General features: G+C 39.1%; 1 protein-coding gene across 1 annotated transcript in view; it reads left to right on the top strand.

Annotated features, from left to right (window-relative positions):
* The window catches only part of LOC122806876 (coiled-coil domain-containing protein 3-like), a 324937-nt gene extending 317262 nt beyond the window's left edge, over nucleotides 1-7675 (top strand). The window contains exon 3 of the mRNA XM_044077648.1: nucleotides 5589-7675. Coding sequence (XP_043933583.1) covers nucleotides 5589-5888 — 300 coding nt within the window. The 3' untranslated portion in view covers nucleotides 5889-7675. The remainder of the gene's footprint in view (nucleotides 1-5588) is intronic.
* The last annotated feature ends 10580 nt before the right edge of the window (nucleotides 7676-18255 follow it).

Here is an 18255-nt window from a genome sequence, read left to right as displayed (position 1 = left end):
TAAAATCCTTCAACTCTTTATTACTATCCCCGACTTTTCCTCTGTTTGATAAAAAATGCTTGCTCTATGTATAAAATTAAAGTGACTAAAACATTTGTACTGCTTGTATCTTGCTAGCCATATTAATAGACAAAGCTTCCAGTTTCTCAGTTTTTGTGTTATCTTTTGTTTAGTCTCTTCCCACATATCCTTAGGCACTGTAATAGGATCATTTTAACTCATACTCCTAAATGCTACATTTTATAATTTCCCCATAAATAGGTTTATTGCTGAACCAGTTTATGTATGGGTACCTAGTTTACAGCAATAGCCTTTGTTTAATCTTCATTAATGGGATATTGATCTTTTGGTACCCATTGTGGAACTGGGACATAAAAAAGCACTGACTATTTTGCAACAAGAAAATTATAAATCCATAACATTTGTAAATAGTTTTGCTCTTGTCAGTGAATTGCATTCATAAAACATAGGAGCTGAAGTGGCTTTGATATGGCTAAAGCATATCTAAATAATAAATGTAGCTGTTTTATACATTTCATACATTTACTCTGGCTTATATAATACACTCAGTTACACTGAGACAGTATGGTATTGTCCTGTCCATACACATACCATGCACGGGCACATCTATTTACACATGCTTGTGCATGCAGATATAAATACATGCACATGTGCACATACACATCTATTCATGCAGACATCCATAAAAGCAGGCCTGGACACAGTAGCATCTACCAAAGGAGGTGTCCAGGGTGCAGACTAAGTAGCTGCCAAAACCATCTCAACTGGTTCTTCTGAATCTGGTGGAGCAGCAGTTCTTCTCCAAGACTTTGAGATAACTGAGCTCCTCATTTTGTCATGGAGCGTGAGCCTGGCAACTCTGCAGAAGAAACTTATTTCTGTTGTTTGTGTCATTAATCTTATCCTTTCAGTGACTACACAAAGCTTGTGACCATAGGTAAGGAGAGGAATGTAAACTGGAAGACAAACTGAGGGCTTCATAACTGCTGTCTGGTACATTACTTACAGCACTGTCAGTGCTGCCCTCATCCCCTGATCCTCCCAGCACGACCGTAGTTTGGTACAGTATTTACAGTACTATCAGTGCTGCCCTCATCCCTTTGTCTATCCCCTGATCCTCCCAGCACCACCGCAGTTTGGTACATTACTTACAACACTGCCACTGATGCACTTATCCCCTGATCCTGCCAGTACCACTGCAGTTTGGTACAGTGCTTACAGTACTGTCAGTGCTGCCCTCATCCCCTGGTCTATCCCCTGATCCTCCCAGCACCACCGCAGTTTGGTACATTACTTACAGTACTTTCACTGATGAGGGCAGCAGTGACATTATTTACAGTACTGTCACTGCTGCCCTCATCCCCTAGTCTATCCCCTACTCCTCCTAGCACCACTGCAGTCTGGTACAGTACTTACAGTACTGTCAGTGCTGCCCTCATCCCCTGATCTAACCCCTGATCCTCCCAGCACCACCGCAGTTTGGTACATTACTTTCAATACTGTCAGTACTGAACTCATCCTCCAGTCTATCCTCCCAATTGCTTCCCCCACTAAAGTCTGGAATATTACTTATAGTACTGCCACTGCTGCACTCATGCCCTGATCCTCCCAGCACCACTGCAGTTTGGTACAGCATTTACAGTACTGCCACTGCTGCCCTCATCCCCTGGTCTATTCCCCCGATCATACCACCGCTGAAGTCTGCTACATTACTTACAGTCTTGCCACTACTTTTCCTTCTACTGACCTCCTCCCATCTCACTCTGGTACAATATTTAAATTACTGTCACGGCTGCATCCCATCTTCTGGTCCATCTCCTAACTCCCCTCCCACTCCACTATTGCACCCCACACCCTCTGCTAATTATATATTCCAGATCGTACAGTTGCTGGAGAAAGTGAATACTCTCCTACCCAGGGATTGCCCACCTCTTCTACATGTCAACCAAATGCCATTGAACAAACAGATGTTAATGTAGTGTCCATTTAACCTTGGGTAATACTTTCTACATTTGTATAGCACATTTTTTGCTTTATTTCTTTATGCCGCCTATCACCATCAAGGCTCACTCTCCACTTGATTCTGTATCATTCACTCCTGACCACAAACTAATGACCATGGAAATCCACATCTCACCCACACCCCCCGCAAAGGCAACCACCATGAAAAACTTCTCCAAAGCTGTCTTTGGGCTCCTAAAAACACAGCACCCATGTCAATGGAAAATAGATGCATGACTGCCGAATCATACACCGATGCACTGTACGAACATGTACATAAATGTATGGAACTAGCCATACCCAACAGGACCAAGACACTCTCCTCCAAAAAAAGGAAGCCAATCTGGTGGTCCACTGCCATTAATAAACTCTACAACAGAAGGAAGAAACTGTTGCAGGAAAAAGGTGAAGTCCCAAGACTGGAAAAACTTCCTTATTAGCCTCAACAAAAAGTTGAGATCCTCATCAAAACCTTTAAAGCCCACTATGAAGGCAGAATTGTGCCAGACACTAAAAACAACCACAAAGCCTTCTATAGTTATATCTCAGATCTCCATGGCAATACCCAGGTTTGCTCTAAGTCACTGCACCACGGTACCTCCTATACTGACCAACCAGATATTGCCAACATACTGGCCGACAGATTCAGTGCCAAATTTACCCTTCTCTCTCCCCTAAAGGACCAATTACAATACTGGAGGAATGCCAGGCACCCAGCATTACTGCAGCACAGGTTAAAGCTGCATTGTCCAAGGCCAAGAATACAGTTTCCATGGGACCCAACAATATCCCTGGATGTGTTCTACATGAACTACAAAGTGAACTGGCACCACATCTGTGTGCTCTGTTCAATCACAGCCTCACCTCAGGCTTTGTCCCTACTGAATGGCACACTGCTACAGTCATCCCTCTCCATAAAATGGGGGGGGGCGACTACAGACCCTGGGAATTATCGCCCCATTAGCCCGATGAGTCTGATATGTAAGGCTATGGAGTGCCATTATCATGGACCTAATTAACAAGGATATAGGAAATCTCCAAACTCTAGATCCCACTCAGTTTGGTTTTCTGAAAGGTAAATCATGCCTACTCAACCTGGTTGAGTTCTTTGAGTCAGTCACCAGAGCTGTGGATGAGGGCGAGGCAGTTCATACAGCCTGCCTTGATCTGGCCAAGGCCTTTGATACCATTTCCCTCTCAGGAATTATTGATGAACTCACCAAACTAGGCATCAACCCCTATATCACTAGGTGGGTTGCAAACTGGCTCACAGATAGAACCCACATTGTGAAAGTAGCAGACTCCAAGTCAGACTGCTGACCAGTCACAAGTGGAGTCCCACTGGGATCAGTCCTGGGTCCCCTCCTGTTTGGCATCTACTTCTCAGAAGTCCAGGCCAACATGGAGGGACTCTGGCTGACCAAGTTTGCAGATGACTGCAAACTTGGAGCTTTTATTAACTTCCCAGGTGATGTAGACATCCTACAGAAAGGCCTCACTGAGACCAATGACTGGTGTCGAAACAATGGCAATAAGCTTAATGCCAAAATGTGTCATCATCCCCTTTGGGAAAAACTCAGTTCCCACTAATTACCACATTGATGGGAGCCCACTGAAGGTGTTATAAGAGATCTGGGTCACAGGTTGACAGCAACTTCTCCTTCAACCACCACAGTGGTCAGAAAGTACTTCTATGTGGCATATCTCATTACCAAGGGTTTTACATCCAGGAAGAAAGAGGTCATCATCTCTGGCTCTACTCTTCCCTCTTTAGGCCAATCATCGAGTATAATGCCCCATTTGGCATGTACCTCACTAGACACATGCAACAGCTGGAAAGGCTTCTAAAGTACCTCATGAAGAGGATCTTAGGCCTTAAACACGTCCTACATGGACAGACTCAAAAAACTCCAGCTATTCTCTATCTCATATCATCTACTAAGAGGCGATCTCTGCATGACTTACAAAGCCATCTCTGACCCAGCTCTGCTAGAAATGCTACATCTAAAGAAATCCCAATCCCTCCACACCACATGCTCCAGAGACCTCAATCTCATTAACACAATAAACAGAACATGCTGGAGGAACAGGTTCATAACCCAGAGACTGCCCATTCTCTGGAATAGACTTCCGATACATGTCAAGCAGAGAACCTCACTGGCCCTCTTCATAAGAAATCCTGATGAGTGGATGGAAAATGGTAAGTTCACCCCGGGGATCACTCCAGTGGCTGCACTTGATAAAGGCACTGGGAACTAACGTTGGGTGGCATGATGCCAGGGTAGTTCTATGGGCTAGGCTTGTAAAGGCCCCAGGGCCATTAGCCTAGTACACACCTATGAACCAAGAAATGAGAGTTCCACAACCCAACTGGTTCCTTCATGGTGAGAGTCGAGCCTTGGCGATTGGTGCCATCATCCACATACGAAGGATTTTCTGTTTAAAATTAACTCAACTGTGCAAGTCCAGTGGGCAGCCCCAGAACTTGGCATACAGTGATCATCCATGATGGAGTGTTCCCATGTGTTTTCCAGTATCCATCAGACCACTACAGCAAGACTGAGCACTCCAAGCATGTGCCTCTTGCCTCTTCCCTTCAGCTCCAACAGGTGGTTGGGCCTGTATCAAATGCAGTTAACTTGGATCATAGTCAGAGCTTTATATCCCTGTGATGATTGTGCTGGGTATATAACACTGCCATTTCTGTACACACTGTATATATTTGATGCACTTTACTTTAGTGTTTTCTGTGTGTGTGTGTGTGTGTGTGTGTGTGTGTGTGTGTGTGTGTGTGTGTGTGTGTGTGTGTGTGTGTGTATATATATATATATATATATATATATATATGTATAGGTTCATATGTTAATAGTATGCACTCAGTCTGCAGACAACATGCCTAGCCAATAATCAGACAGGGACTAAAGGTTTGAATCAAACCTTCTAGATTGTGTCTGTGAGGTAAATACCTTAATCACTATGCTGTTGTTTATATTGCTTTAGTTGTTCTTTTGTAAAGCTTAAGTATTTGGAGCATTTGTCACTGGGCCTCCAATGACAAGGGGATGCGTAGCCTAGCCAGGCAAATATTAAAATTGTAAAACAAGCCAGTAAATATATTACTTTTTGAATACATTTTCCTGTATAAATGTTATTCTCTGTCAGTTTATATGTTAATAAGTGTGACTGTTTATTTGCCTGGTACCATGCCCAAGGATGACACCAAATTAGATAGTAGCCTTCTCTCTGTCTTTAGTAGAAAAAGTCATGATCAAAGTATACCTTCATTACCATAAGTTCAGGGCACTGGGCACCACATAATCATGTTGATTTATGAAAAAAATCATGGTATATTGGTAGAGATAATTTTACCCATAAAAGAGGATATTCCAAGGCTGCAACACTAAGGACATTTAATTCCCAAGTGCATCGGCACCTGTTTCTGTATACATAATATTTTATTTTCAAATTTGACAGTGTATTACATGACTGAGAAGGGATGCTGTGCAGAACCTTGTACAAAATTGAAAGGGGCACTTATTTACTGCTTATTCTTTCCCCTGTTGCAGCTCATGTGTTCTGCGGTACAAAAGGCTCTGCTGGAAGAGGAAGACCATGTGAAAAAACTCAGCCAGCAAGTACGCACCTTGGAAAAGGCTAACCACCACCTGCGGGAAAAAGTCAAAGCTCTGAAACGATCGATACAGCAAGTGAAAAAGGAAAGTGCACATGAAGCAGCTCTTCTCAGACAGCAACTAGAGAGAGAGAAAAGTTCCCCCCAAAAGCCAGGAAGACCCAAGCCAGGTGTACAAAACAAGGTTGTCCTGAAGAAACCTCAAGAGACTGCTGTTGGTAATAAACTGACTTAAAACTATTAATGACAGAAATGACAACAGACAATGAAAACAAACAGTGCAATCAATAGACTGTGACACAATCGCATATGTATGTAACTCACAGTCTCTGCCGTAGGTCGGCTAAATGGTGCCTCCAGGGTTTAAATATTGACCGCAGTCTCCTGCTACTTATTTCACATTTGTCTGCTTAAAAATTACTTTCAGAATATGCATGGCTGTATCTATTACTATGGCATAAAATTACTTGCATGGAATTTTAACAGAAACACTGAGAGCCAGCCTCATTTCAGGAGAACTACACCCCAGTTCAGAAAAACTGCATTTGGCTATCTTGCCTTCTGTCCTGTTTCCATGCACCTTTCTTGTTTTAGATATGTATCCTCACATACTCCCAGAATATATACATGTTTGTTATATACTCAGGCTGTACCTGCAATTGGTCTGTTTTGGTCAGTATTAGCAAAGAAACATATTGTTGATTTACATTGCATTATTTCCAACAGATGGGATACATGATCGCTCAGACTGTATTGTATCTCATTTTCAGTAAAGTAAAGAACATGTGCTCATTTACAGGTACAGCCTGGGAGCACAGGGCAATGTCAGTGAGTCATATACTACAATATAATAATGTATGTATCAGAAACAAATCAGAATACATTAGCCTCACTTCAACAGATAGGCCACATCACATTCTCTAGCTCCTAATGTTACAGCGAAAATAGTTATATGCTATGTTTATTAGCTGTCCAGAAGAAATCACAATTTAGCAGTTGGTCTTGTGATGTGTTCAGTATCCTGCTTTTCAGATGAACCCAGAGTGGCTTTGGTATTAGATTTCACCTGCTGAGAAAATACCCCCCCCCTCCCCATTGCCATCCTGTATGTCATACCTTTGTTGCCTGCCTGAATTTCAAAACCCCAAAACATAAAACTGTGAATGCAGAGGAGTGTAAATACAGAACTACAAAATGGAAATTTTTGAATAACCCTGAATATGAGAAATAACTTTTCCCAGGTAAAAATATGAAATAAGAACACAGAGATTATATTATGCAAGGGGGGTGGCAATCCCATTGATGGGGATTATGCTCTCAAACCTCCCTTGCCTTTTTATTTCTCCATGAAATATCACTGTTTAGAGGAAAGGAAAGGGAATACAAGTTTTTTTTTTTTTTACAATGAAATGCAATGTTTTCCAAATGTCGTGTAACCCTGGAGTGGGAGCAAATTAGCAGTGAGATGTAAGGGGTATGGATTTGCATACAGGGAGGAGAGAGTAGCTCGGCCTCTTCAGAAATTACCCTCTGTTGCAGTCTTTTCCCCCTACTTTGTTCAGTTATGCAGATTTAATGTACACCCGACATATAGGTTTGATGATGCCCAGCTGAGAGACAGGGTCATTAAGGATTTTTATAATACTGGCTTTTCTGCGGTTAGCCTTCTGTATTCATTATTTTTTGGTTCATGGTTTTAAAGGTGAGGCTTACGAAGCAGAACCACATTTGCTTAATGGGATATTTTAAGAAGCTGTCTGTGAACACAGTAGAAATTTGATGATAAATAACTGAGAAAGTGACTCAGCTTAAAACAGGTTTGAAATGACTATTGTTAATTCTACAGAAGATCAGGTGCTCTGAAGAATGACCATAATATTGTCACACTTGATGGCTCAGGGTGTTGTTGCCAAGTTTAACAACTGACATTCAATGGCTTTAGGCAAAGTGTTTGTAATAGGATACCACTGGTTCAGTGCAGTTCAGAAAAAAAAGACCGCAGTTCACTACAGTTTAACTCAAGCATTCAAAAGTATTTATATAAATTAACCTTAGAAAACAAAGTCATGTAACATCAAGACTGGATTAATTACCAGTGCTAACTTTATGTTAAATATAGCACTCCTGCACATTAAGGAAATGTAAACTGGGAAACTATTTCTAAGTATGGTACAGCGAGTTTAGTGTGGAATGATCGTAGTTCTATTACAGGTTGGCCGTAGGCACTAAAAGTATGCTGTTCTATTCATTAATATGTGTGTTAGTCAAAAGAGACAGAAGTGAAATTTAAAATGGAAAGCATTTAGGATGAATCAAATGTTAACAAGATCTTTGCTACAGACTTGGGTTTGATTATCTCATTGTGTACATTTAAACTGTGGAACTCTGGGTACATTTTTTTACTAGATGTTGGTCCTGAGTAAGTCTATTAACACATAATAAAGTGTGGGAACAAGGCTTACTCCATAGCAGAGAAGGCATGAGCCCCGAATGCGACTGGAGTGATCTTGGTTTGATTAGCAGACCTGGTCCATGAAGAGATGGCAAGAAAACAGAACTGATGGCATTTTGCTGACTTACTTTTCTGCTTTGGACTGCAGCCTTCAGTGGGGACTGGGGATTCTAGGCCTGCAGCAAGAGCTGTGGAAATGCTGTGGCAGTTCATCAGTAGAGTACGTCCACGTACATATCTCTGCATGTGGGATGTGGGTCAGGACTGTATGTCGCACACAAACAAATCCGCTATTGCCAGAATGGTATCCCAGCAGTATGCCCCTTTCTTCTGTCTGCTCATTCCTCAGACTTTTACCATGATGGGCCCTGCTTAGCAGGGCCCTAATGTGTGAGGGGTAAGCCAAACAATTGCTGGAGATGACCAGATCATAACCTGAGGAGGGGCTGTGTGATACAGCTGGTGGCAGATGGCAGCAGGAGAAAGAGATGGGAGTGAAAGAAGCAGGAATATCAGAAAAAGAAGAAGGGAGGGCAGTTGAAACAGTAACATGTCGAGACTGAGGAAACTACTGCAAATTCTATGAGGAATGATGTGAACATACCTTAGAAGTACATTATTTAGAAAAGAGAAGTTAAGCAACACCTGCGGAAATTGAATAAATGGGAGAGAATTCATCAGAGCATGATAGAAGGAAAGCCGATTTAACTGGTATTTTAGCGCCCTATTGAAATGTTGGCACTCATAATGTTGAGTTCTGACACAAAGGAACAAAGAAAAAAATCAGAGCAAAAATGAAGGACAAAAGTGAATCTTGAAAATTGCGGTTCTTCTTTAAACTTTTTTTTGTTGTTGTTTTGTTTTGCAGGGAGGCAAGCCCCCCCCCTGCCCTGAACGTATATATATATATATATATATATATATATATATATATATATATATATATATATATATATATACCAACTCCGAGATCACCATACCTAGAGAGAAATGGAATATTCTGAGAAAATGACCATCTCAGACTTAGTTTATATGCCCATTTTTTCAGCCATTCAGTCTTTGTATTTCAGGACTCGCAGGCCCCAATATTTCCAATGGTCATCGGTATTTTGTCTTTTTTATTTTCACAAAGCAAAATGTGCAGACACTGAAATGAAGTAAGAGGTCATTTTCTCTACATGACAGTTATCTCTAAGTTCATTCACTCTAAAATATCATGAATCAGCTATAGAAAGAAAAGGCAGACAAAAAAAAAATGACCCAAAGAAATGTATCCAGCCTAGTCTTAATTCTGATTACTCTATAACAAATTATGAGACGACAGAGACACAGCCAGAGAATGAATGAAGGAAGGAAGGAAGAATTCAATTTACTTTACATATGTAGACGCAATGGGGAGAGAGCAAACTATAGCTCAGCTAGTCTAAGCTCAGTGTTTGGAAAAACTGGTGAAATTACTTACGATAATTTAGAATATTATTTATTATTTAGCATGTATCATAACTAGGGGTATGCATCAGAGGCAGAATACAGCAGCTGTGGCAAAATCATGTAAAACAAAACTAACAAATTACATAACAGACATTGGACTGCTGTAGATGTTTAGCATTTTTTTTTCTTTTATGAGACAGACCTATACAAAAGATTATTATTTAAGTGTAACATGCTTGCAGTAAGGGCAAGAGTGATATTATCTGGTTGAAATGGATGGGACGATGGCATACAGATGGTAATAATGAATAGAATGCTCCCGTAATTTTTCTCCAGTGACTGCAGCAGTGAGATTGCACAGGCACTAGAAAAAAATACATGTTCTTGTATGTGTACTAGTCTAACAGTCACTGGGGCCTTTTTATCCGTAGCCAGACATCTCCAATCAATGAGAAGTTCTGGTAGCCATGGTAATATGACCAGGGGCTTGTGGGATTAAATATTTACAAGCAGGGGCCTGGGAAATGAACAATTTACAGGCTGCCTTTGTGTATGAATTTCCTGGCTCTCCATCCAGTTGTCCAAGTTACACTTAAATTGGATTAGGGAGGAATTCTGCTTTACATGAGTGGGGAGCCTACTACAAAGTAGTAGTAGTAGTAACACATGTTTGTGTGTTTGATGTGTTTTGTGTGTTGGTGTGACAGCTACAACATGAATAAATCTATAAAAAGCAAGTATCACACTGATATATGAAGACAATCAAACTGACTGGAACTGCTTTATGTGTGCTTTCCTTTCAGACTGTGGCATTACTTTATCAGTCAATTTTTTACTGATATTTTATTAATTAGTTTATTTGTTCTGACTAACTTTTTATTACTTTAACAATTTATTCTGAGTTTCCAGTCTGACTAGTTTAATCTTATCTTGCCTATATTAATTCTGTTTATTAAAGGTAATTTGTTCTGAACTTTGTAGTACTTCAGAAAAAAGCGTTAACTTACGCTCCATTATTTGATATATACATAGTGTTGGCATTGGTGCCTCAAAGGAAGAGGTTCTCAAGTTTGATTCTCAGCTGGGGTGTTTTCTGTGCAGAGTCTGCATGTCCACCCTGCATTTGCATGGATTTCCTCCGGATGATCCAGTTTCCTCACACATTCCAAAGACATGTATCTGGAGCATTTCTCCCTGGGCCTACACTGAAAATGGGCTCTGTCCCAGTTGGACTTTCCCAGTAAACAAAAATTAAATAAAATAACAAAATATATTTTTTCTGTGCTGTTTAAACAAATTTTACATTTGAGTCTGCACTCATTAGCAAATAAAAACTGTAATATTTCCATGTAAATTTCAGTAGCCACACAGATGTGTTTGTGCAGCTTCTAAACATGTTAATGCAATGTAACATTTTCAACTCTCCCTCTCATTCATACCTCTTAACTGTCCAGATTTTTTCCAGAAATGTTTGGTCTGTTCCTCTTACAGCTGTGGCTTTCAGGAAATCACTGCAGACTGAAATGGTGTTTGAGACTAGATAGCCTTCAGAAAATTCATGCTAGTACAAATCCTGTCATTCCAGCAATTTTCTACGTTTGTAAGAGCTCTATTTAGGCTCTATCCATATTTTTGGGCCTTTGTCCCTCCATTATTTAACCTGATTTCTTGTGCTAAGACATCAAGATGTATGCTCCCATTTAGAGTATAATGTACTCCAATGAGAGGTAAGGAATGTTTTATTATAATATTAAATATCAGTTGCTGCAGTGCAGCGGTAAGGCTTTATTATAATATTTATAAAATGGGCACAAAATTAATGATTTTCTAAAGGACAACAAATAGAATGTTACTGAACATTACTCCCAAACTAGCTATCTAGTCCCTAAACAAAAAAGTCAGTCTTCTTATTGACAGAACTGTTACACCAAGGTTACCACATACGGCCCTGCCTAATTTTGTAGGTGGGCACTACTAAGTATTTTATTATTATTTAAAGGGTGCTATGTCTAGCATGGCTTCTTCCTTTTGTCCAAATGGAAATCTTTAGCTGGATCTTAAAATTAAAACCAAACCAATTTGTCTCCCAAACAAAACAATATACTATTGCTTATTATTGCACTATGTGAAGCATGATGATTATACTCTGAAATTGTCAAACAAGCCAGGTATGCATTTCTACTCTGCAAGACCCCATCTTAACGGGTTTGAATGCTACACAATAACTTTTGAAATGCACCTTTTAAAGCTGTTATGATCAAGTCTCACACTGCAGCGTACAGGCAGCCTCCACAGATTAGAGCCAGCAAAGATTTAACAGCTTTAAAGGCTGTGATCTGTAGTGAGGGTAGGGAAGAGGTGGAGGAGACCCTGAAGAGATGGAGATATGCTCTAGAGAGAAGAGGAATGAAGGTCAGCAGGACTAAGACAGAATATATGTGTGTGAATGAGAGGGAGGATAGAGGAATGGTGAGTATGCAAGGAGTAGAGGTGGTGAAGGTGGATGAGTTTAAATACTTGGGGTCAGTAGTTCAGAGTAATGGTGAGTGTGGAAGAGAGGTGAAGAAGAGAGTACAGGCAGGATGGAGTGGGTGGAGAAGAGTGTCAGGCGTGATTTGTGACAGACGAGTACCAGTAAGAGTGAAAGGGAAGGTCTACAAGAGGGTAATGAGACCAGCTATGTTATATGGGTTGGAGACAGTGGCATTGACAAACAGGCAGGAGTTAGAGCTGAATGTGGCAGAGTTAAAGATGTTAAGATTTGCACTGGGTGTGACGAGGGTGGACCGGATTAGGAATAAGTATATCAGAGGATCATCCCAGGTTGGAAGGTTTGGAAACAAAGCCAGAGAGGCAAGATTATGTTGGTTTGGACATGTGCTGAGGAGGGATGCTGAGTATATTGAGAAAAAGATGCTAAGGATGAAGCTGCCAGGTAACAGGAAAAGAGGAAGGCCTAAGATAAGGTTTATGGATGTGGTGAGAGAGGACATGCAGGTGGTTGGTGTGACAGAGCAAGATGCAGAGAACAGGAAGAAATGGAAACAGATGATCCACTGTGTCAACCCCTAATGGGAAAAGCCGAAAGAAGATGATGAAAGGTTGTGCTCTTCATACTGTCACAGAAGTAACAAAAATAGAGCACAGTGAAATGCTTGGCATCTTTTAAAGTTGTTGTTTGTCTGCCTAAGAAAGGCATATGTACTAGAAGGATGTAATTTTGTCCTCCCTTGTTGTTTTTCTGTAACTAGTGGTATATTGGGGCAGCCAAATCTCCACGTACTGCAAAGAACTAGGATTGCCTCTGTCTGATCATGGCTAATGTGCTAAGCATGTTTGACATGAAAGACAAGATTTTGTCCTACTTTCTACATGAACTTCTTGAAAATTATGTCTTAATTACATAAAAAGTTAGTTATGATTAAGGACCCAATTATGACTGCAGACTCCATTATAATCCTCTGTATCATACTCTTCTATATCCTAAACCTCATTAGGATAAGTAAACAGTGTTCACAGATCTGATCTTATAAACTAAACCACGTTAGGATAAGTGAACAGTGTTCACAGATCTGATTTTGTGCACTAAACCACATTAGGATAAGTAGACAGAATTTGCAGATCTCATTGCAACTTCTTTTTTTGTTAGTAGTAAGAAAGCATCCATATAGCTTTACATTCTCATCAAGAAATGTGGTTCTGCCAATCCTGACAGTTATGTGAATTTAACTTCAGCCTGTTAGACATACTTTTGTCACTCAGTATACACAGAATTATGGGAGATGATTCTTTTCAACAAAATTTCAAACTACATTATATAACAAATATGCCATGTTCAACATTTCAGTTCTTCATAAGAGACAATCAGTGAAAGGAAAAACGTCAGGTAATAATACTTTATAGTAACTATAAGAGAGGACTAGCCATCCAGCAGTGAGAACATTTGCTCTAGATGATGGCCACTGTTGATGTGACATCCCATTCCCATGTCCAAAAATGGGGGTTTATGGATGGACAGATGTACAAAAATACTTTTGAAGCATCTCAAACTACAAAGCAAACATAATTTAATCGGCTCTGAGTACAGTCACCTGAAACTTAGCACTAACAATAAAGCCTTTTTAGGAACTTTAAAGCTAGAACATAGCTTATTTAATAATCAGTTCTGTGGATTTGAAATGCAAAGTCGCCTTAATAAAGAGATCATTTCTTTCAGGAAACATTTTATTACTGCGTGATCATCATTTTACATTACATTAACACTTACTCATTTGCAAATGTTGATTTGCAGGTGTACTAACACTGCACATACAAAAGCAACAAATGTGCATTTCCAAATGCACTAATAATGACTGCTTTCACTGCAAATTGTTGCATAAACTGCTGAAGTACAACGTATATGCAGCAGCAAATAATGCTTCTGAATTTTAAAAAATGTTACATTTAATGTATTGTACTATTACTTGAAAGCATTTAAGCTTCATCATAGTGAGTCAGCCTATTCTAATGATACTATCGCAGGTTTGCAGAATGTAATAAGCAACTAGGTACAAGTAAAGAATTTATGACAGACATAGCAGTTCTATTTTGGGTTATGAGGAATTGTTTTTAGGCACTGTTTCTATAGCTTATGTCCTAATAATATCAACACAACTCAAGTGACAAAGCATTACACACTAGTCTGATAGGCAATAAATCTTAGTTAGCATTTCATCTAACAAACATTTTCCTTGACTCTTTGAAGTTGCCTATGTCTATTCAGACTTGTTCAATGGCATTGCATTCAAGGGTCATGATGCTTTTGAGAAGGCAGGTAAAAATTTGTTATATTCAATCATCACTAGGCCCAAGTACATCCTGACATGTGACATATTCTGAGGGCTATGTACCTCATCACAGTTGCCATCTTGTTTTGTATCTTAACATATTGCATTGCCATTGATTTTATCCCCATAATATTAAATTTCACCTCTGAAAATTATTCACTTTTCCCAGTCTGATGTAATCTTTTTTTCTTGTGCTCTTAACCTGTGTAGGACCCTTCGTGAGTAATCCACAAGTTTATCATTCTTCTCAACATCAGGATACCATCTTGGTAACACTGAGCTTCTTTATAGGATGGAACTTCAAATACCTAGGAATCTGGTTGATTTGAAACCTAAACCTCAATTATCACATCCCTACCAGCAAATCAGAAAGCAATTCCCACCTGTTTTGGTCCAGAAAGATCTTTCACATCCTATCATTAGAAACTAGAGCAGCAATTGGTAAAGGCATCCTTCTGCCACAACTTGAATACACCTAACCAATCAAAGCTGACACTTCAAAGAACCAATCACAGCTGACACTTCAAAGAACCATCTCAATTCCTTTCAAGCCAGAGCAAACAATATTTGTAGATGCATCATCCTTGCTCCTAGCATCAGTGCAATACCACAGCAAAAGCCAAATGACCTTCAGCACAGCAGATATCCACACTACTCCTAACATTCCTTCACTTATATTCTTCTTAATGTAGAGAGCTTCATAATTTTTGTCAGCAGGTTAACCCAAAGGACTACCAACCACAACTTCAGATCTTAGTCACAAGAAATGTCTCCGTACTTGCTCATAGAAATAAGCAGCACATTGCAGACTGCAGTTTTTCACCACTGGACCCCAAATACAAAAATACATTTCAATAAAGGTCCAACTGTTCTTCTCCCTCCATGAACTGAAAAACTCAAAAAAAAGTTTATACTTAAGGAAGCTGTTTGTAAACTGTATAAGGAAGGAAGAACAACCTAAGCTTCTTTGCCCATAAAAGCTCACTCCAGTCATACTATATACAGCAAACTTGCCTTCCTTTCCTTTAGGATCTTTATACCCCTCCCTCTCCTACCACTTCTTAATTTAATTAATTGCCCATATATTTCTAATCCTCCTTCTCTACACTGATGTAAATTCTACAGATTGCACATATTGCAAATATTGCATAGTTCACTGTAGAAAACTATTAGCATGGATAAAAATGTTGTTATACTTTGTCAGATACAGTTCCCTGCAACAGTAGTGCGAATCCTAATTTCACTACTATGTAGCCTCTGTTACTATGACTCTTTTTCATATTGTTAATACTAGTATAAGCAGTGATATAAAACTTGTAATTTCTATGTTTTTTTTGTATTGTCCCTGGCTGAACTTGAATTTGGTCCACCTGAATCTGTGTTCCATCCCACTAACAAATTCAAAATAAAATAGTATAAAATGCTATACCTGTAATCAAGCAAGCAATAGGTATAGGTCAATAATGTCTTAACCCCTTTTAAGTACTGAGATTGTAAGGCCAGACAATTTGTTCCATTTTGCTTTCTGCAGTATTACTGTATTCCCTATATTTTCCAGCTGTTGTAGTTCTGCTAACATTTTACATCTGTGGGCACAAATTGCTGCCATGGCATTTTAAAATACTGGGTTTACAATTTACTCTCATTTTTATTTTACTTTTTTTTCTTTGTATCTCTTAGTGATCCCCATCTCTTAACTGATTGTGTTTTCAATAAACAGCAGTGACAGTTTCTCTTATTTAACAAGTGTATTGGTGTTTGCGGTTGCCATCTGCAGCCTTTTAATACAGTACCAATTCAGATCAATATTCCTTATCCATTTTATCCCAGCCAGTGCTGGTACTTTTTCTGCTGCATACATGCAAGTTTAACTTTTGCATTTTGACTGTGTTTGTCACAGGCAGACTTATGTTACCCAAAGCAGAAACTTTGTGACTGACCTATGTTTCTGATAAGATACCTAGCTGACCTAGTGATGCGTTTTAGTCTAATTTATTACATTCTTTCATGATTATCAGAGATAAAGCAGCTCTTGTACTCAGCTCCATCTTAAACCTAACTTCTGCCACCTCTGAAATGATCCAAATGATTTTTCTGCTCGATTAATACTATACACATTGTCATATTTTTGTTCATGTTTTATGTCCTATATGTGTATCCATTTTGTCTAAACATCCATCAGTTCTTGCATCCACCATTTTATGGACAGATTGTGATTCATGCTTGCTGAACCATACCGTGAGACTCTAATTCACTTTCTAGTTGAGGGGTTTCTTTATGCAGACTCTCCATGTCATCCCGTGTCCATGCAAACTTTCTTCAATGAATGTAATTTACTTATGCCAAGTATATGTGGAGAGGTGAACTGGTTATTCTTAAAAATAAAAAGGCATGGGCGTGTGGTGATCATATCACTAGGAGTCTGTCCCACAACAGACTGACATCCAAGTCAGGATTAGATCTTGCCTTACACCCAATATATGGTCCAGTTCCTTCACTGGATAAAAGGGGTTCTGAAAATGGACAGATGGATGGAGGCATTTTGTTCTACATCAAATGGATCTCTCAGAAGTTCTGTTAGTCTTTCCAGAATGTAATGAATTTTGGGCTAAATGTTTCTAAAAGTCTCTTAATTTGAAAGATTTTTCAGATGATGATTTAGGTGCTGTCACATTATGTGATAAATAAAACAGATACCAACACTTACAGGTTAACAGTAGTGGAACTCTTATCTGGAATGTTATTTGCTAAAAACCATAGGTGAAAGGTCTAGTTATGGGAACAATTTGAAATTTCAAGACTCGTAAGTCCAAGTCCTGGAATGGTGAGAGTGAATGTGAAAACTGGGGACTCCCATGATGGCTGTGTGTGTGTGTGTGTGTATGTATATGTACATATACATACAAATATTAGGAAGTGGGAGTGCAGCCCCCTATGATGGGGGTGCAAGAGGCTTACAACCCTGCAAAAAAAGAAGACTTTGTCAACTATTCCCCTGTAGTTTCACTGTTTTTTTTCTCTCTATTATTCAGTGAGTCGAAATTCTTGAATTCAAAATTATAATAGGCATCTCCTAGTATTCAATGTGCATTGTCCAGTCTTTACTGGTATCATTGAATGCCTAAATGTTTACATGTCATGTAAAACCTGTTTATAAGCACTTGTACAGTTCAAAAAGTAATTACGATCAAATGCTTTTTGACAGGTTTGTATTTGGTAATGTTTGAAATTCTGCCTTTAAACAAGTGAAGTCTGTCTTAACTTATAGACACTGGTTTCCATTTTCATTTGCTATAGTATCCACAAAATGTTTAAAATGCTTCCAAAGAGATTTGCATTCCCTATTATGCAAACATTAGCCTGCTCTGCCATTGCAGAGTTTAAGTGCATTCTACTTTAAAATATCTTGCCCTTTTTGTAGGTATAAGCATAATCAATTTAAAGCATACACAAGATAATGTGCAATAATGAGGTAAATGTTATATAGCCAATGGGCGAATGACGTAGGTTGTGTTTTGCCATTAAACAGATGTAATGCAATGTGTTAAAACTGCCATTTTGCTTTTACACAGATTATTAGTACAGCAGATTTTACACTGTTCATCTGTTTCAGTATTCATACAGTTACTTGTCTCTTACTTGTAGCACTCTTTTTCTTACTATAATTTGCTTCCTTGTGATATTACACACAAAAATTGCTCATTCTTCTATTAATGCGACTTACCTTTGGGAGCACTTTACACTAAATATTGCTAACTTAACATTTAGTAAAATCCTTCTTAACACAGGCTGAATATAATGCATATAATATCACTCTCCATATTTTGATGTAAAATCTGATCCCGGACACATTTCCTCACTAATTTAATGTATAGTTATTACCTTGAAAATGT

This window comes from Protopterus annectens, chromosome 7.part0 (genome assembly GCF_019279795.1).
Source record: "Protopterus annectens isolate FY-2018-M chromosome 7.part0, PAN1.0, whole genome shotgun sequence".
NCBI lineage: Eukaryota > Metazoa > Chordata > Ceratodontiformes > Protopteridae > Protopterus > Protopterus annectens.
This window is presented reverse-complemented; position numbering and strand designations above follow the sequence as displayed.